Source organism: Ananas comosus, linkage group 5 (genome assembly GCF_001540865.1).
Source record: "Ananas comosus cultivar F153 linkage group 5, ASM154086v1, whole genome shotgun sequence".
NCBI lineage: Eukaryota > Viridiplantae > Streptophyta > Magnoliopsida > Poales > Bromeliaceae > Ananas > Ananas comosus.
The window spans coordinates 2,434,086-2,455,767 of NC_033625.1; the positions used below are offsets into that span (position 1 = coordinate 2,434,086).

Genomic DNA, 21,682 nt, shown 5'->3' on the forward strand with positions numbered 1-21,682 from the left:
GTGTTTTTCTTTTCGGTTTTTTTGAAAGCAAATTGTTCGAATACTAAGGAGCCGTTTTTTCTCGGTTTTCCGCTTGGTTCACATGGATAATAATATGGCTATATCCGGCCGAATTACTAAACACAGTGTCCACCACGGGGTACTGTAAGATAGAATCAAACTCGAGTAAAGGTTATAAAAAAAACATCCTCAAATTCTCTTCACTTATTCCATATTATTGGCACAAAAATAAATTTTACTTGCACCAACATTGTCACTCGCCTCGAGACCTCGCCACATTGTCACTAACAACAATTAATTTCTGACACGCGAATTTTCTCGCCTAAAATCAATCTCATTTCTTACACAAAATCTAAATTTCTGTTTCCATTCTTCTAATCCAATACAAAATAGTATTTTACCTATTTTATTTACATCTTATTTTATCTTATCCGGTATATTAGCCACTGTAACATCTTGTGCAATCATAAAGTGGTGACAGGTACAAGGAATGCTATTCTAACTTGCCACGAAGTGATTCAAAGTCATACCTTATTATCGTTATCAGCCCGAGAGACGACTGTCTCGCTGAGATCAGTAGGAAGAAATAAGGGATTTGGTGCTAACGTAGGTAACTCCGATGATCCAAATTCGAACTCTATTTGATTCATACATTTTAGCTAATTATATTATAAATGAAATAAACAAAGCGAAGGGGTATTATGGACTCAAGCCCCTTTGTAGATACCTCTCAAGAAAAATAAGGAGCAAACTCATCATTCAAATTATTCAAATTATATCGCGATCGATATATACTCAGGTTTTTTCCTTGAATGCTGATTTCAATTGAGAGAGAGAGAAAGCATCCGTTCTAAAATTGGAGGGAGGCTGACGAAAAGATCTGTGCCAAACATTTCTGGCAACGAGGGTTGGTGAGGGAGGCCTAAAGGTGCCAGAGAGTTTATGACCGGAGGCTTCATTAGCTACTCAACTCAAAATCCTTACTACTATCGAAAAAATACTCCTACAAAATAATAAATTAAGCTTCATGTTATCGGTGTCGCATGTCAAAATAGCATCCATCCTAATCGATTTGTTTGTTTTTGTTTTGTGTGGTTCAGGTTCTACATAAAATTTGCAAATACCCTATAACAGGAAATATAAAATACCATGATTAAAGCGGGGAACATTAATGAATTGTCAGAAAACTTTGAGATATAGCCAATAGAAATCATAGGCAAACATTACCGATATACAATTTATCCCTATAATCACGTTTATGCTCTACTAGGTTACTTGCCCATAGATTAAGCATTCCTGATTAGTAAGGCGTGTGAGCTCATCACCAGAATCCTATATCAACTTCTCCTATTTTTTTTTCTCTTATCTCTTTCTTGAATCTAATCGGTTTTTTTTATTTTCATAATTACTTTGAACAACCGAACTGATCATGGGTTCGAGTGGTAGACTCCTCTGAAAACCCGCTCATTAAGTATTTTAGTCACACGCTATACTCTTCTCACCTTTTCTTTACTACGTGAACGATGTGCTAATTTCTCTCGTTCTTACCTGAAACGAATTATATCAACTCGTGTTCCAATCTGGGGTGCTAGAACCAGAGCCAACTGCTCCCACATGTTTCCCATCTTTGAACCAATTTTTTCTTTTTTTTTATTATTTATATCGGATCAATCTCACTATAGAGTGTGGTTTATATCCCAATATCCCGTCTCAAGCTTTTCTTGTTTTGTTGCTTGAATCGAATCGTATTTTTTTTTTTTTTTGCATTGAACGCAAACTGGATCACAACTTCTGCATTAAACAAACTATAGTCTTTTCCTCTTCTTCAACTTTATCTCGTTTATCACAGCGGGATAAATCTCCTCATCCGTCACTAGGTTCATTGTCGTTTACTTCTTTGCGCCGTTTTTAGTTTATTCCTCTTAATTATCTCTATCACATCCGCAACAGCTCAAAATCGCACGGGTTACTATACTACATATCACCGTATGGTAATAAAACTAAATATTTTAATAACAAGTTAATGAACGAGGCATTTTTTCAATCAAGAAACTATATCACTGGAGCTATTACACTTATAATATTTATGACATTTAAAAGAGCACGAATATATTATATTTTACAAGGGGAGCTTGTGATGTTAAGTACATACGCGTGGCGTCTTATAAGATTTTTTGTCAAAAAAACTTTCATAATGCTTAAACACTATCACTGAACAATAGTATTTTAAATTAAGATAAAACTTTTAATCCTGGGCACGTCTCTTATCAGCTCCTTATATTCCCGTGTGCAACAACTGCTCCATACATTTGAATAACACACATCACTTGTCAATAAAGTCTGTCCCCCATGCCTCATGCGACTTTACCTCAATGCTATTGATAAGAGACAAAATAACGGTTTGCACACGTACACCATTGGTCTACATCTAAGTTTGATTTTGCCGAAAAAATACGCATTGCACGACGTACAACATTAAACACTTGGTTCATACATCTAGTGCGGTTTCTGGCCAAATAATAACCGTTTCCGACGACAGCACTACTATTTGTGTCTTTAAACATGGGTAGGTGTGAGAGAGAGGAGAATTTCACTGTTTTTTTTTAAGACGATGGGGTAGGTTAGGATCTACTTCGATTTGTTTATTTAATGAAAAATATAATTTAGTTCGAATTTAGAATTTTCGAATACGCGAACCACCAGTGCGTCTTTATTATTGCCCTAGTAATATCGTGCCAAAAAGAAAATTCTCAAAATGAACAAAACGAATAACTAATTATCTTTTCCCCTAACACAATTTGAAAACATTAATTAAAATTAATTAAATTTGATAATAATCTTAGTTAAGATTTTAAAAAGATTATACATTAAAAACATTGTATAATCCGTGATTGATTATTGGTTAATACATGTTTTAATTTGCACTCAGATATCGTTAGAAATGAAATTGTAGAATCTTGAAGGAACAAATGCATGAATCGGGACTGAGTAGTATAAGAATTTAATTAGGTAATGTTTGTATTTTTTTAGGGCTCGTTTAATTATTTTTTCCAGCATTTGTTATTATGCGGTTTTGAAAAGTTATACTTAACTATCCTATAATATTAGATATTTATTTTCTTGTAAAGAGACTTATGAGTGTTAAACAGAACAAAAAATTCATCATGCTAAAAACTGATGTCAAAAGTCTATTTTTGATAAAAATAAAATAAAAATCGACATAGAATGTTAAATGCAACCTTAAAACTACATAACAACAAGTGAAACTCCACTAAATTACAGGGTAGGGGTTGGGTATCGAATTTTCTCTAGTAAATGACTTAGTGCAAACTTAAGAACTTAGGCTTCCTTAGTTGATTGCTTTAACTAAGGACCTATTTGGCGTACTTGTAAGTCATCTATGAGTTGAAACGCTGGTTGGGAGTTAAAGTCATATAAAGATTACTGATCATTAATTTCTAAAGTTGAACAGTACGGAATGAATATACAAAGTTTATTATAATGAAAAAAGTCTAATTTATGAAAAGATGTAAACATTATTTATTATAATAAAATTTAAGTAATTAAAGATGAGTTTTAATATCTATCTACTAACTACTAGAAAAAATTACATGTAAATACACGTATAATAATTATTAAAAAAAGTATAAATTTTATAATATATATTTCATAATTATTAGCCCATAATTATATATATGAATTGCCAGATATGTAATATAAAAATTAAAATAATAAATCAGCTAATATAAAAAAGAATTGCTATTAAATGAACAAACTAATTAACAATAAATCATTAATACAAACAATACATATTATAAAATATCTCTAATTGGCAAAAATTATTATAAAATTAAAACTAAAAATAAAATCTGTTAGAAATAATTTACATTAAATGAAATAAAATCACGTTATATAAGAAAATAATAATATTGAATTAAATAGAAAATATCTAAAAAAGATATTTAAACTAAACATAAAAATAATCTTTTATAGATATTTTCAGCACACCGTAATCTGTTATAGACCGATAACTTAACATTGAATTAAATATTATATTATAAAGATCTTCTAAGATATCGTATAGACGCCTCATGATATCAACACGCTGTATACTTACATCTAATAAAATAATCATTTATTCTTATATATAAATTTTCGAATCAGCAAAAAGATATTCTAATTTAAAATTTAATCGGTAAGAAAATATCTTATATTAATAAAAATTCGTACGGCAAAGAGAAAAATGGCGCTAAATATTATTCAACAAGTGAAAAAATTAGGATCAGATAGACAGCAGTCCAAATATTGAATATACCGTGCTTTTATATATAGTAATAATATATATATATATCATATATATATACGTTATGGTTGGACGTGGCAAAAGCTACTATTACGTAGCAAAATCTCTATATGCTGGACCAGTTTGTTTAAGCTTTTGGGATCAACTCTTTCATTATTCTCAAACAATTGGATTGAAATACTATATATCCATTAGAGACGCCAACTCAACCCCAGGGGGACACTTCAACTATATTATTGACTAATATCATCCTACCTCACAATTTTTCATCGCAAGTTAAAAACTTGATAGCAAATAAGAGCGTTTTACTATTAATAGATTTAGCTAATTCATATATATCTGAGTGGGTGAATTATGCTACTATACTGCAATAAGTACCAGCCCTTGTAACGTATGAGTTTTGGCCGTTGGATGAAAGGAGTGCGGTTAGTTTGATAGTGTCCTGAGGTCAGTGGTCGTGCGTGGGGCTTAAATAGTATACGTCTAACGGTGGAAATAATCAAAGAGTACATCGTGCTAACGGTAAAAACTCAAATAGACCAAAGGCTTGGTACTATCCATATACAGTAGCCGGACATCATATAGTATATGTATATATATATATTAACATTAGAATTCGGTAATGCGTCTGGTACTCCGGCTTTTTTTCCTGTGGGATTTTGAGAATTCGCCACAAACCCGCTCGATACCAGATGTACCGTGGATTCGAGCCGTGATTGTTGGTCTCGATTACACAACGAAAGCTCGAATCGAGAATTTTTTACTATAAACTCGTATTCCTACAAAAGCTGATACTAATTCACAAAAAAGATAAAAAACCAAAGCAAGTGCGAAAGATCGAGGTGGAAAGGCTGGCAGGGGTTTCAAGCCTCCGCTCTTTGCCCCTCCGCTGGCTTCTCGACGAGAGACATAAAAAAATAAACAGAGAGAAAAAAGAGGAGAAGAAAGAGGAGAAGATAAAAATAAATAAAGTTTTAGATCAGTTTGCTGGAAAATTCAAGCCGAAGTCTACAAAAACACGAAAAAACAGTCACATCTTTGCAAAAAACCCAAAAAAATAGTGAATTTTTATGCAAATTGCCTTAATTTAATAATTCCATCTTCACTTATTTGACAGTTAAATTTTACTTACCAACTACTTATTTATAGTCGATTCTTGTGCATATAAAAATAGGTAAGTCTAAGCCTATCCTTTTTAATGATTATTCAGATATATTTTATCAAAGGTGAAATCTGGACAGCTAAAAATTCGATCCCTTCAGATTTTTGGCGAAATTGTGGGGGATTTTCCCCTAAAATAGGTAACTTTTTTTTGCTTAAAGTGCTTGTAATTCTGTTACTTGCATTAAGAACACTGTCTAAAATTAGTAACTACATAAACCTCTGTCAAGGGGATCATTTTCAATTTTGAAATGCGGGACAGTCTTCATAACTAATTCTCAAACAACTCTTAAACACCGCAAACTATATATATATATATATATATATATTATTGTTTAGAATATTAGCTGCTTATATAGTTGTCCACATTTCACACTTGGATCTATAATGTGATTTGAATACTCATAAAAGGTGATTGATAGCATACAAAATTATCCACTTTTAACATGCAAAAGACATATATAGACTGTACGTAAAATTTACTTTTGTCTCAATAAATGAAAGATGAAATGGTTAATTTGATTTGAAATTTTGTTTTTCTCCTGTTCAACTCGTTACGTAACTTTATTTTCTGTAGATATATGAGATTTGGGTAAATTGCACTCCATGTCTCTAAACTTAAATTTAGTTTTTCTTCTTTTTTTTTTCTTTTTTTTTTTATGGATAGGTAGCATGCTACCCGCTTCGTTTTATTTTATTTAGAAATAAACTTAGCTGGAAATGTGAATCAATTAGGATTCGAACTTGGGTCTCAGATACCAATCACCAAGCCTTTTTCCACTTCTAGGGACGGTCGGTTAAATTTAGTTTTTCCACTTCTAAGGACGGTCGGTTAAATTTAGTTTTAAAACTTCTAAATTTTGTATATTTTTAAGACCGGACTATTGATTATTTGAATTATATCATTTTAGTCCTTATTCTGCGTACTCTTTTTTTTTTGAGAGATAGATAACATGCTACCCGCTTCGCTTATTTCATTTAGAAATAAACTTAGCCGGAAATGTGAATCAACCAGGATTAGAACTTGGGACCTCGAGTACCAACCATCGAGCCCTTTGCCATTTATGCTAGGGACGATCGGTAAAAGCTAGCGTACTCTAATAACCTTCACATTATGTATACTATTTTATTTTTATCTAAAAAGAAACTAAACACAAGTACTCTAATAATATAATTTTGTATTTTGTATTTCAATTATATGTACTTTCCATATATATTGACCCTCACGTTACCCCATAAATATTCAAAACAAATAAATCTACTAAAATATTATTTTTGAGATATTTTCGTATCATAATTTTGCATGTGCAGGTGCATGACTTTTCAAATTGTCTTGGAGCCATCCCAATTATTTTGCAACCAACGTATTCAATCCGGGGACAACTCAAATTTAATTATTGGAGCAAGAAAATGTAAGGAAACCCCTAAACTATAGGCGACTTTAAATAGCTCCTTCAATCTGGTTTAATTCTCTCTCGTTTAGGAGTGTAAACGAGCTGAACACGAGCTGACTCGTTAAAATATCGTGCCGAAAAATTTAGCTTGTGTTTGGCTCGCTAATAAACGAGCCGAACACGAGCTGGCTTACAAACAATAAGTTAAAAGTATTAAATTGAATATATATACAAAATAAATATATAAAATTTTATCCATTAAACTTTAAGATTAATGGGTATTTTTTCACATCCTTTTACTCTATATCAATTGAAGTAAGGACTCCTTGCTTTAAGTTCTAAAATATTCAATAGTTTTATATATAGGAACCTGGGGTTTCCCAAACTAAGAATTACCTATTCTAATACTATGCGAAATAATATGACACAACGATTGTTCTCCAAAAATTTAAAGATGGCTCAGAGGATAAGGCACTAATTAAGTTTGAATCTTATCGGGCAATAGGTTCATCCAATTTCTTTTTATTTTATTTAATTTAATTCAAGGTCATATTTTAAATTTATTAAAACTTCTCGAGCCTAAACAAGAGGTAGAGTGTTATATATATATATATATATATATATATATATATATATATAATTCTGCTACTATACTTTATGATATATTGTCCTCTGTACTCATAATTATTTCGATAGATTCAGACTTCCGAATCAACGATCCACATCAATTAACTTTATTAAACATTTAAAATTTCTAGAAATCAAATTTTTAATTTTTCACATCATTTCACCTTCACTCAAAACTTACAAAATTGACAAATTTAACAGCCGGTATGTAATACATTGCTAGTTTAACGGTGTAAAAGAATTGGAATAGATTGAATTTTTGATAGAAATTCTATTCACTATCTAATGAAAGATTATAAACTCTAATCTTAAATTGAAGGATCCGATCATCCATTTTTAGAACACCTCGTTCGATTTTGACCGTTCATTTTCTGCCCGTTGATGATTCTTTATTGATTTGGAAAAATTAAAAATTTATTTTTTAAAATTTCAAATACTCTAAGTCATATTTAAACGGAGTGGATCGTCGATTCGAAGCCTAATCATTAAAAAAACTTATGAGTACGAAGAGGTCCAATACTCATAAGAGTATAGTAGCCTTACTATATTATATATATATTATATATATATATATATGTAATATATATATAATATAGTTGCTTATAATTCCTAATCTTTCTGAAATATCCGATCTACCCCTACTTTTTTTTTCTTTCTAAAATGCCCTCATATGTTCCACCGTTATTCCAAAATACCTCCGCAGTTATCCCTGTTATGTTTACTTGAGTTAAGCATGGATTAATGTATACCGCGAGTTAAAAACTAATTAAATACCCTATTTTGCCCCTTACCATTATTAAACAATTTATTAAATTATCTTTTTTTTCTCCTCCAACTTCATCCTTCTCTCTCTCTCTTCTCTGCTCTCCTCTAACTTGGTCCTGCCCCCGCCGCCCGCCACCGAGCACGCCCAGGCACTCACCACCACCACCAACGCTGCAACCAGCTCCTTCTCGCCTCCGACCTCGCCCCCTAAGACTCGCGTCATTCGCACAAAAAAAACGGCCCTAGTCCGCCGCTCTCGATGCGCCTTCCTCCTCCCCGCCGCTTTGCTGTGCCGCGGAGCAAGAGGGCCCCAGCGATTTTGTGCAGCAATCTCGTCGCGTTCGTCGTCCCTCCTTTCTGTCACATTTCGATCATCGCTGTGTGTTCGCGGTCGACATCGTCTCGCACCACGGTAGCATCATCGTGCCTTCCACCTCTCGACCCATCGCTGTGGACGTCTTCTTCGTTCTGAAAACCCATTCTTGTCTCTGCTTCCCTTCGGGAACAGCCGCTCCATCACCAATATTGCCTCATGGTCGCCAACCTCGAGGTTTGAGAGTGCGACGGTGTCCGAGGTTGAGGTGTGTCGCGCTGCCGGAGGAGGGGAACGAGGGAGAGGTGTTTATGAGGAGTCAATTGGAGAGTTAATTGGCGAGAGTTAAAACTTAGGTGATAGTTCAATTGAGAGTTAATAGGATGAATAGTTAATTCATCTGAGATTAATTGGAATACAAGATAGTCTTCTGTTCTGCAGCTACAATCTAAGATTTAATTAATTATTTTTAAATATATTAACTCTTTATATTATTACATATATATTATTATAATTTAAATATATAATATTTACATATATATATAAAAAAAATTAAAATAAATACATATATAGTATATTATATTATATATATTTATTATAATTAATCGAATTTTTATATTCCCGATTTTAATTGGTGAATCATAATACCCGCGTAAAAATAAGCTTATCTGAATAATTGCCGAATCCGGATTTTTTAGCCGTATATTTTCAACAAATTTAAAATAAAAAGATACGAAAATATATCCGAATTTTATCCGTACCGAATTTTTGCCGAATCCGAATTAACTAACTATGCCTCCAACCACCAAGGTTTGTTTAGCTGCGATCGATCTCATTCGTTTATCTGCTCGCTCCCGACGTGCTTAATTAATTAATTAAAATTTGAAGGGCAAATAAGAAAAGTATTCGCTATATAAAGGGTATATAAGAAAAGTTAGTTACGGTAGAAGGGTATATTAGAATGGATAAAATGGTAATTTTACAGAGATAACGGCAGCTCACTAATGGAACTTAACTCCAGGGATATATTAGAAAAGCTTGGAACATAAGAAGGGTATTTTCAATATATATATATATTGAAACACCTCTCTTTAATAACTTAAGTTTCTATATATAAATAATTGTTTCTCATCCTTTCATAGATTTAACTTTTTTCATATTATAATAAATCAATTATAATATTATTCCTACGGTTCCATTAGAAAATAATGAAGTATATCTTTATATGATTTAACTCCAACCAAGTTTCATCTACTAGCATGCTTCAATACCCAAATAGGTGCTAAGTCACAAGACAATCCAAAATAAGGAAAGCCCAAGTTCTAAGTTGGCACTATAGTTAATTTACTGAGTAAAATTCAGTGGAGTTTTACTTTGTTCTCATGTAGTTTAAAGGTTGCATTTAACTATCATGTGATTTTTTATTTTTATTTTATTGATAGAACTTGACATCAGTTAAAAATTAATTTTTTTGTTCTGTTTAACAATAAGTCTTTACAAGAAAATAAAATTAATATTATAGGATAGTTAAGTATAACTTTTCAAACCGCATAATAACAAAGTGAAAAAATATTAAACAACAGTAAAAAAATTTAAAAATTACCTAATTAAATTCATCATACTTACTCGATCCCGATTCATTCGTTTCCCTTCAAAGATTCTACAATCTCATTCTCTCAACAATATCTGAGTGCAAATTAAACATGTATTAAACCAAAAATCAAATCATGGATTATAATTTTTTAATGCATAAATCTTTTAAACTTTATAAAATTATATCAAATTAATTAAATTTTAATTAATTTTCAATTTTTTTAGGGGAAAAGATACTTAATTAGTTATCCATTTTGTTCATTTTGAGAATTTTTTTTGGCATCGACTGTCACTAGCGCAAGTGGTAAGGAGTTTGGTGGTCGGTATCCGAGATTTGAAGTTCTGACTTAAGTTTATTTCTAAATGAAATAAATAAAACGGATAGTATATATGTTATCTATCTCTTTAAGAAAAAAAAATTTTTTGGCAAAACCTAGGAGATGTAGACCCAATGTGTGCGTGTGCAAACGTTATTTTTGGCAAAACCTACGAGATGTATACCCAATGTGTACGTGTGCAAACGTTATTTTATCTCTTATCAATCGTTAGTAAAGTTGGCAAACAAACTAGGAGATGTAGACCCAATGTGTACGTGTGCAAACGTTATTTTTGGCAAGAACTACGTGATGTAGACCCAACCCAATGTGTACGTATTTTGTCTCTTATCAATGATTAGTAAAGTCGCAATCGAGAAGGGTACAACTTTTATTGCAGCTGATGTGTTGTTATTGGAATTATGGGAGCATGTGTTGCCCAACGGGAATAGGACTGATAAAGACGCGCATGAATTAAAAAAGTTATATTTAAATTTAAAAAATACTATTGTTCAGAATAGTTGTTTAGCATCATGAAAGATTTTTTTAAAAAAAATTTATGAATGCCACGCTTATGTATTAAAATATCACAATGCCCTCATAAATTAATAATATCATTCATGCTCTTTTAAATGGTCATAAATATTGTAGTAAATAGCTCCAGTGATTAGTCTCTATTGAAAAATCTCGTCATTAATTATTATAAATATTTATTTTTTTACCATTATGTACTACTAGTATAGTTACCCGCGCAATGCGGCGGATAGGTATTATCGAAATATTAGATTTTTAATTCAATCTAACTCATCTTAAATAGAAATTATCAAATAATTATAAAAATTACTGTAAAATAGATTAAAATTAGATTAAAAAAATAGAAAATAAGAAGAGAGAAAAAAATAAAAAATAGAGAAACTCTCACTTAATGTTGGTCTCTAAGAAGGCGAGGCTTGCCAATATTTAGTGGTTCAATGAATCTACATTAATTAGCAATAAAATCAATACCAAGTGTGTTATTTTGTTAATTTGATATTTAGATAGAGGGAGTGGTTTCATTTATTTATTTATTTATTTATGAGGATGAAGGGATGAAGGGTGGCTTGCCACGTGGCAAGAAATATTGTGCTTTCATTTAGATTTATAGATTTATAGATTTATAGATTATAGATTTATAGATTTATAGATTTGTAGATTAGAATTTTAGGGTGATTTTCATTATTTTAAAGTTAATATATCATATTTTAAAATTGGAAAAGAGTACAACCTACAAATAAAAATCCGATTCTATTAAAAAAAAAATAAAAAGTAGAGATAAGCCGGTNCCGATTCGATTAAAAAAAATAAAAAGTAGAGATGAGCCAGTTCAATAAAAAATCAGTTTCGACACAAAATATATAACAAAAATATGTCGATTCAGCTCAAAAAAATAAATAGAAAGAAGAAGAGGTTCAAAAAAGAATAATTGAAAGAAGAGAAAAAAAATCGAATTCAAAGAATATATATAACAAAATAGATCAGTTCGAATTAAAAAAATTTAAAAAAAAAATAAAATATGTAAAAAAAACTTGTTGGTTCGGTTCAAAGAAGAATATAATTGAAAGAAAAGAAAAAAAAATTAGAAAAATTTTAAACTAAGGAAGAAGTGCCACGTCATCTTACACATTGGGGATTAATAATGACTCATACCAGGTTCACATATAACCCAACCATACTAAGCCCATTTGACCCTAACACACACACACACATATATAGGTATGACTCACATCAAAATGACTAACACAAACCATGCAAACCTACGTGCATGGGCCACCACTTTAACAGTTAAAAACACCATACACCATTTCTCGATTCTAGTGGGATGCTGGCCCTGGAGAGATAGACGCCGGGGCCGGCGGCGGCGGCGGCGTTGACGGGTCGGAGGAATCATTTGCTGGATAGCAGTAGCCGCGCAGTATGTCTCCTTCTTGAGCCGTGAAGCCGAGGGACGCCAGCAAGACGTCGGTGGCCCAACAGTGATGCTCGATGACGCGAATGGCCCGGCAGCAGCTCGGGCCCAGGTACGTTTCACCGTTGAGGAAGAAGAGGATTACCTCCCCCGTGCACGACCGGAGCTCCACCAGCGAGTCCCAGCACTGCTTCATGCCGTCCGACTGCAGGCGGGCCGAAAGGCCGATCGGGCCGATGGGCCGAGCCTCCGACGACGTCGGAGTGGGCACGGTTGTGAGGGAGGATGCTGCGAGCAAGATAAAAATAGATTGTTTGAAGAGAGAAGCCATGAGAAACTTCAGTGGAGACACTTGTGAGTGATCATATGAATTGATAGATGTTCATAAAAATATTCATATTTATAGAGGTGGAATCGATCAATAAATATGAATAGGAAAATGAAAAGTGAAAGGGCATGCATGCATATATACGTTTTAAGGAATGTAAGAAGGTCTCTTAGATTGAGGTGTAATAATAATTAATCAATTAATGGTGGTGGGAGAAACAAAATTAAGGAATTTGTAACATCTTAATTAATTATTAAGGAATGTGGAGGGTTTTTAATTAGCTAGTGGAAAAATTTGGGTCCTATGTGGACTCGAGCCCAGTTAAGATTTGGATAGAGCCAGGTTAATTTTGTTGATTGGTTGTTGGATTTGGGTCAAGATAAAACCAACAATAAGCCCTAACCTAGTGTTTGACTCCTGAAAAAGTGTGGAAAATTATTTTTAAAAAATTTATTTGTTTATTTTTTCATGAAAAACACATTTCTCCATAATTTTTTATTTCTCTGATAAAAAATTTAGAAAAGTAAAGTACTATTTTTTATGAAATCTGAAACGAATGAAAATTATTTTTTCAGTTAGAAAATTATTTTCACAAATAATTTATAGAAAAAAACTAAACACCTCCTAAGAGATTTAGTATTANAAAGTAAAGTATTATTTTTTATTAAATCTGAAACGAATGAAAATTATTTTTTCAGTTAGAAAACTATTTTCACAAATAATTTATAGGAAAAAACTAAACACCTCCTAAGAGATTTAGTATTAATTATGAGGTACATATATATGAATAGTTAGCTTAATGGAGAATAACTTGAGAAGTAAAAGAATCATTAGAAACGGTAACATTATTCTTTGTCACAATTACTGCATTAAGGATTAGTAACATCTCAATCATTAATAAGCATGCTCTATAATTGAAAGAAAAGAAAAAAAAAATTAGAAAAGTCCTAAACTAAGGAGGAAGCGCCACGTCATCTTACACATTGGGGATTCATTATATGTAATAGATTAGTATAGTAACTCATGTGATGTGATTAACAAATAATTAAAGAAAAAATAAAAAACGGCAACAAAGAAAGAGTAAACGACGATGGAAGAAGTGACGGTGAGGAGATTCATCCCGCCGATAAACGAAGATAAAAGTTGAAGAAAGAGGAAAAGAAATAGTTCGGTCTAATGCAGAGATGTGATCCAGTTTGGTTCAATAAAAAAAAAATCCGATTTGGTTCAAGTAAAAAAAAAGAAAAGCGTGAGACGGTTTGGGGTAAAGCCTACACTCGATAGTGATCGATTCAGTTCAAGTAAAAAAAAAAAAAAAAATTGGTTCAAAGATGAAAACATGTGGAGCAGTTGAGCTGGTTCAGGGCAATGTAACCTATTGATCTGATTCATTTCAAGTAAAGAAAGGGAGAAATTAAGTTCGTTCCACGTAAAGAAAGAAAAAAATATGTGAAAAGCTTAAGCCGGTTCGGAGGAGTCTACATTTAACAATGATCAACTCAATTCAAGTAAAGAACAAGAAAAATCCAATTCGACTGAAGCAAAAAAAAAAGAAAAAAGATACGTGTAGAACTTGAACAGTTTCTGGATGAAGCCCACATTTAATAATGAAAGGAACGTTATCATGTAGCAAAACTAAAAGAAATAACGTATAAGGATAGATTGATATCATTAATGTCACTTAAATTTTCTATAGTGATATTCAAAGTTTTCTACATTATTAATGTCGCTTAAATGATATTCAAAATTTTCTGTAGAGTAGTTTCAAAATTTATTAGAACTAAGATTAGGATAATGCTATTTGACATGAGATAACATGAGAGATATTTATGATATTTTTAGAAGTATTTGTGATAGTTTAAGATTTTGAGGAGTACCTATGAAGCTGTCCCTAAAAAAATCTGCAGTTTTGAGCTCTCACAACCTCGTTTCAAAATTTGGAAGATATCGCTCCTTGACTTTCGAATTTTATGTAGTACAATTTTTAGACGGTGTTCTTAAGGTAAGAAACTTATAAGCAACTTTAAAGGAAAAAAAGTTATATACTTACAGGGATCGCATTTAATTTGGAAATTTGAATACGAGTTTTTACTTTTTAGCCGTTCAAATTTCACACTTTGATAAATAATATGACTTGAACACTCGTACAAGACGATAGCATACCCTCACCCTCTTTTCATACGCACAAGACATAAACTATAATGAATGTTGGTGCAAATAAAATTTATTTTTGTCCAAATATGGAATAAGTAATGAGATTTGAATTCTTTTAATTAACCCTTCAACTCAGTTTGTTTTACTTACAGTATGGCGTTGGACCACTGTGTTAGTTAATTCGCGTATAATACGCGAATTATACGCGAACAAATTGAAAACCGTATAAAATGCTCCGAATACGAATTGTTTTCCAAAAAATCAAAAAACTCGTTTTTTTTCCCCTCGCTCAGATTATTCACGATAAAAATGGTTTTTCCGAATTATATTTTGAAAAATTCGGATGTAGCAGCGGTGGAAAGAAGAAATTTCTTGTGAATTTTGGATTTGGTGGTTGCGGATTGATGAAAGTTTTTGGACCGGCATCGGGTGAGCATTGTTCCACAAATTTGTGCACCTCCTCGTGAGCAGTCGAGCAACTTTGCCTGTTCAATTTTGAAGGAAATATGAAGACGAAGCGAAGCAAAGAAGAAAAGGGGCGAGCGAGGAAGGAGGACCCTGGAAAAAATCGCGATGTACATTGGGAAATAGCGGGGTCCATGAGGCTGCACTCAGCGTCATGGACCATGTGGAGTGAGAGGTCCACCGTGCTGCAATCATATATATATATATATATATATATGATTTTATATATTATTTTATATTAGTTTATTTTTATATTTATAAAAATTATAATTATTTATGATAATGACATAAATCTGAAAAAAATTTAATAGCCTAATTAAGGATATTTTTCATAATTATGAGTATTTATACTAATAGCATAAATCTAGAGAAAAAAAAAAATTAACAGCCGAATTTTTTTATCTCGAAATTTTAATTGGTGCACGTATAATATTCGTATAAATCACGTATCCGAATAATTTACAAATCTATTTTTTAGCCGTATTTTTAAAAAAATTTAAAATTAAAATACAAATTTTATCCGTATTATATTCGTACCGAATTTTTGCCAAATCCGAATTAACTACCTAAGTTGGGTCACAACATACATACCGATTATTCAGATACAACTTTATTTCGCACAGATGTATGAGAATTGGGTAAATTGCACTAAAGGTCTCTAAAATTAAAAATTTAGTTTGGAGACTGTCTGCGTTAATTTCGCTCAGGCATCATTTGAGATAGGCCATGCCAAACTAGGCCCCGCCCTCAACTACACGCCACGCCCTCATCAACAGAACATTCCAAACTTGGTCCCCTAACATTTCTTCTTCTTCTTCTTTTTTTTAAAAAAAAGAGTTTATTTTTTGTTTTAAATTTTTTGATAAATTGAGATGTTTTAGTGAAATATATTAAGAATTTTATCAGATTTTCCGTGATTCCATCAAATTTAAAAGTTTTGACCATTCCTAGCAATTGAAACTTGAATAATTTATAACTAACTAGAATTGCCCCAATTAAACAACTTTAGAAGATAAACATATGTTAAGAGTTGAGGAGTCAAATTCAAAGGAGCCTATGATTGAGCGCGTCTTCATAGAGATCTACCGATTATCTGCTCATGTATGCAGCAACCAGAGCTAAACTATGTTTATCAGGGCAATAATTCGCCCTTTTTTTTTTCATGATCTTAAGAACATGGTTATAAGCTTTAATTAAAATTACAGAGCTTGATAACAAGTCGAACAAGTTTATGACAAAAATAAATATATATTATAAGCACAGTCCCAAAAAATTGTGGGAGCATCAGATTTAATTACTTGGTATCATATTACACGAACGAGCCATATTTCATGCGGAATATATTAAACAAATATGAAAATACATGATGTGCAACATAATATTTGACGCATATTGGGTGCAATTAATTCTATGCACATATGCATTTTGACTGTTCAAATTGGATGGTCCAAATAGAACGATCAGTCTTGATTGATATATAAGGTATATATTTCATTCAGTTACATATTTTATTAGGAAATAAATCCAATTTCATTTGTTCCCTTTGTTTTTAATAAAATAGAAATCATTCACTAGGCTCAGCCTAAATCTAATATTCATAGTAAGGGTACCGACCGTCCCTAGAGCAAGTGACAAACGGCTTGGTGGTTGGTATCCGACACTCAAGTTCGAATCCTAGTTGATTTACATTTCTAGCTAAGTTTATTTCTAAGTGAAATAAAACGAAGTAGGTAGTATGCTATCTATTTCTCATATATATATATATATATATATATATATATATAGATATTAGAAAAAAAAATGTCGAGCTCAATTATAAAAAGATTCATTTATATATAAAGTTGCAACTATTCGATCAAAATCTAATAGGTAAGATTTTATAAATTTATTTTTTATTTATATATCCAATCTAATTCATTTAATTTATTGTTCGTTGGTCAGCTCGTGTTCGACTCGTTTATTAATGAGTCGAACACAAGTTGAATTTTTCGGCTTGATACTTTAACGAGTCAACTGGTGTTCAGCTCGAACACGAGTTGGCTCCAGCTCACTCGTGTTCGGCTCGTTAATACTTAGATCTTAGACATCATGAAAGCGCAGTTTGAATATCAAAATAAGTTATTCAAAGAGAAGAATTGCTTGGGTGATTATAAGAAAGAAGTTTAATTTTTTTCTCCAAGAAAAGAATTTGATATCCATAGTTAGATAGCATGATATATTTTATTTATGAGATTATTTAATTATCTTATCCAGAAAATGACTTTCACAGGCTGCATTAATATCAAATTTTAAATTTTTGATCACACTGCTCATATATTAATATTATGTACAAAATTTTCAAATAATATTTATAAAATATATCAAATAAGGTATTCATAAATCCAAATAGGGCCGAAGTTAGGACGGTATAAACCAAGTTCATTCATCGAAACCAAACCGTACCTAACAACACGTCTTTTATTAGATAGTAACTGCCAAAGAGGACGGACCTGGACCATGTCTCGTGGGCCTACTACCATGTCTCGCGGAGGACCATGTCGGTCCATGAGAACACCTAATATTTTTTTAAAAAATTTTATTTTAATAGAATTAATTTTTTTAAACCATATTATTTATTTATGTATAATTAATGACTAGTTATTGTAATAGAATAAAATTTTCTCATTATAGTAATATTTTTTTAAAAAAAGATTTCTTTTTCATTATTGTTAAAAATTTTTTGATCCGTCTTTGTTTTCTCCATCTTATTATGGTACAAATTAAGAGAAAGCTAGAGTACTATTATATACAACCCTTTGTTAAGATATTGGTGTGGCTAGGTCGAGTTAGGCTCAACGACAAGCCATTATTTCCACCCTAGTGTGCGCGCATACACAATTTGCATTGCATAAAGAGACACATGTGATCCATTTTATAGTACTAATAAGCAACACTAGTACACAATACTTAAGGAGAACATTCAATTGTAGATATTCAAACTTACATGCTCACTGGACACACCGAAACAGAACAGAAACCACAATGTCGAAGCAAGCTTAGCAATTGGATGCAGCTAACATCCTTATTTATGTAAGTTAAGCAAACAAGATAGCAAACTGCAGTGCATTGCTAAATCATTTGCTTCCGACTTATGCGTAGCTTCAAGTTTCAGAAACCATCTTAATAACTTCGACATTGGCCCCTGATTGTAGAGTGGGATAGAGAGGAGCCATGGCGATTCCACATAATCCAGATGATGATGACACACCTCTTGCCATACGGACGTATCCACGCTCACCCCATGAGCTACCCCACGAGTTCCTTACTATCCAATATTTTGTTCCACTGCTATCCTGCCCGTAACCTATAATGGTGATGGCATGATTGAGACTAGTTCCACAAGGTCCGCTATACACACCGCCTCGGTAATATTGAAAGTTGTTTCCGCTGGCATCGATAAGAGCAGCTATTGGTTGTTTCGACACAGCGTACATCATGCTGCGTTCGTTGTTCCTTTGCACATATGTATAACCAGTAATGTAAGCTGAGTTGGGCACGCTATTGGCAGCGCAAGTGCCTTTGTATCCTTGATAAGGATAGTAAGCTGCGGAGGTCACACCATTGTTAGATATGATGAAATCGTAGGCCTTGTCCACCCAGCCGCCTTTGCACCCGTAGCTAACAGCACAATCGAGAACTTCTTGCTCCGATAGAGATACTAAGTACCCTGTTTTGATCTTGTAGATTCCTTCCACTGTTGCAATTGCACTGAATGCCCAGCAAGAACCTATGCCAAAACAAAGATATGCGTTCGCATAACTACTGTTAGCAAAGTTATATATGATATAGCCATGATATAAGGAAACATTCAAACTGACATAATTAGATGTTATTTGCAAGTACAGAGCTGCTTTTAACTTGTTTCAATAGTTGTCATGCATATGGATGTCCTGTTCTTTCTGACTAGCACTTACTTTGCTTACTTCAGTAATATGATTATTGCAGTAACTTAATTAATAGTAAGAGACCCAGCAATAGATCTAACTTGCAGATAGATTGAATCGAGTCGAAGCCTGTGAACATTGTGCTTGAATTCTTAAATGCGATGGATGTGTCCTTTTTATCACCATGTATGTATTTTTGGATGGTTTATTAGCACTTACATATACATTTGATGGCTAAGTTGATTTTTTATTAACTAGATTCAATACTTCATTTCCTTGTACACTGATAATATGTGATAATACATGTTTAGACCCTTTTAATCAGCCAAAGTAATGGAATCATTGAGTTTTAATGGGTGGAAATTTGGTCCTTTTGTCCAAAAAAGGCATAAGGCATTCGGTAGCAAGCATATTTGATCTAAGCAACATGTTATAAAGTTAACTAAGAATAGATTTTTTTTTTTTCTAGCTGAAGAAATGAAGGTGCTTTGATAATTTATAGTCGAGATTTCTTACCACAGCTGCCTTGATTCCTGACACTTGTTACAGCACCATAGTCTCTCCAATCAATACTTTGAGCCACCGCGGAGATGTCTACGTCATCAAACGACTCCACTAGCTCTGTCTCGATATTTAGTGGGAGAGATACTCCAGTATATTGAGAAATAAATTCGTTATTTGTCTTATCGGTAAACTGATTGATACCGAGAGTGTACGAATTTTCGCTATGGTTGTTAAAGGTTTCAATATGGTTCACGTTGTTCTTGAATATCTGAAACCGCCGCATCTTCTCGTCGTTGTCATTGTAAACTCGGCCGTACTGAGCCATCCATTCTTCAAACCTCTTCATCATGGGGTCACTGGGTTCGCCATGAGAAGCTGCCGATGGCGAAGCCCACATCACACAAAGAAACGAGAAAAGAAACAAAAGTTGAAATTTGGAAGCCATGCATATACATATGTAGCACTAAATATCTAGTATATGTATGAGGAAATTGGAGATCGAGCTACAAGAGCTTGCTTTTGGTGCTGAGAGTATGGTCTCAAGATTGTGTTTTTATAGAAGTTCATGCCTACGAATGTAGTTGGGAGTATTAATGGGTGGAGGCCTGCAAGATTAAATAGTTGTGGACCGCTTGCAACACCACGTCATGTGGTCATGTGGTAATCACGAAAGAATAATGTTTCTCTACTTACTCCCACATTTTATCCTTGTAATTTCTTTCATAGGACATAAGATCATCTTAGGTGCAAGCGAATGGAACATACGTTTCTCCATTTCTATCTCTTAACTCTTTAACCTTAATCTTTCATGCATAAGCTATATTATTTCTTGTTGTTTATTTTTCCATCGAGTAAGCACCAACGCAGGAAATAAAAAGTCCACAAGTGGTTTAGCCCATTATAACTTTATTTAGAAGCCTAGTATCATTCGAACTCAAGGCTACTAGCTTGCTCTAATATTGTACAAAATAATGTAATACAACTGTTGTTCTCAAAAAACTGAAAAATGACACAGAGCACTAGGTACTAAGTTTAAATCTGATCAGACTAGTTTCATTTAACTTCGTTTCATCTAATTTAAGTGAATTCAAATTCATATTTTAAGTCTATTAAAATATCTTGAGTCTAAACTTAAGAAAGAGTGTTGATTTTAAATATTAAAAATATTTCTTTTCTTATGGCTATCCCTTAAGAAGAAGATCCCCATGGCCGATAATTTACTGAAAAAGGGATGGTTGGGTGATCCCCTCTGTGTCCTCTGTGGTGAAGTTATGGAGACGGTGGACCACCTCCTTATAGGATGTGTGTACACTAAGTTTATGCTTTTTCGAACCTTGGAGGACATCCAGTGTTTACAGACTATGGAGGACGTACCGATGATCTGGAGTAAAATCACAAGAATTATTAGGTCGGGGGAGATTTTGCAGGATCTGATTACCGAAGCAGTGTGCTGGTGGTTAATCTGGAAGGAAAGAAATAACGTGATTTTTAAAAACCACTTTGCTGACCCTCTCTTCGTAGTCGGACATATCAAGGAGTTGGTAAGAGAGTGGAGGGACTTTTGTTGAGCTGTATAACCTGTCGATTACTTTTGTTGCTATTTCTCTTTTCTTTTTCTTCTTTATTTGAGCTATATTTTTCTTCTCGAGGCCATGTTGACTCACTGTTTGTAGCCAAATTTATTTTCGAAATGAATGATGCGGGTAACGTGCTACCTTTTTCTCAAATATATATATATATATATATATATATATTATATACTTTGCAAAATTAAGTTTTTAGAGATAAATGATTCTATTTTTTTTTCCATATTATAATGAGCGATTATAATCTAATTCCTACTAGGGATGCAAACGGGGCGGTCTGGGGCGGGAAGTTCCTCCACCTCCCGTT

The 21,682-nt window shown here is 32.8% G+C and overlaps 2 protein-coding genes and 1 pseudogene across 2 annotated transcripts; all 3 read right to left on the bottom strand.

Annotated features, from left to right (window-relative positions):
• Positions 1 to 8,473, bottom strand: part of LOC109710269 — a 28,738-nt pseudogene extending 20,265 nt beyond the window's left edge.
• LOC109711060 (egg cell-secreted protein 1.1-like) lies at positions 12,124 to 14,655 on the bottom strand. The gene is made up of 2 exons (XM_020233951.1): positions 14,621 to 14,655; positions 12,124 to 12,703 (listed from the first exon to the last, which is right to left on the bottom strand). Exon 2 carries the CDS (start codon positions 12,609 to 12,611, stop codon positions 12,321 to 12,323), a length of 291 nt encoding a protein of 96 aa, XP_020089540.1. The 5' UTR covers positions 12,612 to 12,703; positions 14,621 to 14,655; the 3' UTR covers positions 12,124 to 12,320.
• On the bottom strand, positions 18,496 to 20,249 carry LOC109710929 (fruit bromelain-like). Its single transcript, XM_020233742.1, has 2 exons — positions 19,802 to 20,249; positions 18,496 to 19,128 (listed from the first exon to the last, which is right to left on the bottom strand). Exons 1-2 carry the CDS (start codon positions 20,232 to 20,234, stop codon positions 18,503 to 18,505), a joined length of 1,059 nt encoding a protein of 352 aa, XP_020089331.1. The 5' UTR covers positions 20,235 to 20,249; the 3' UTR covers positions 18,496 to 18,502.

Coding starts and splice junctions, on each gene's coding strand:
- LOC109711060 (XM_020233951.1), bottom strand. CDS start 12,611: ATGAAGCAGTGCTGGGACTCGCTGGTGGAGCTCCGGTCGTGCACGGGG.
- LOC109710929 (XM_020233742.1), bottom strand. CDS start 20,234: ATGGCTTCCAAATTTCAACTTTTGTTTCTTTTCTCGTTTCTTTGTGTG. Junction 19,129..19,801: donor CAGGAATCAAGGCAGCTGTG/GTAAGAAATCTC, acceptor GTTTTGGCATAG/GTTCTTGCTGGGCATTCAGT.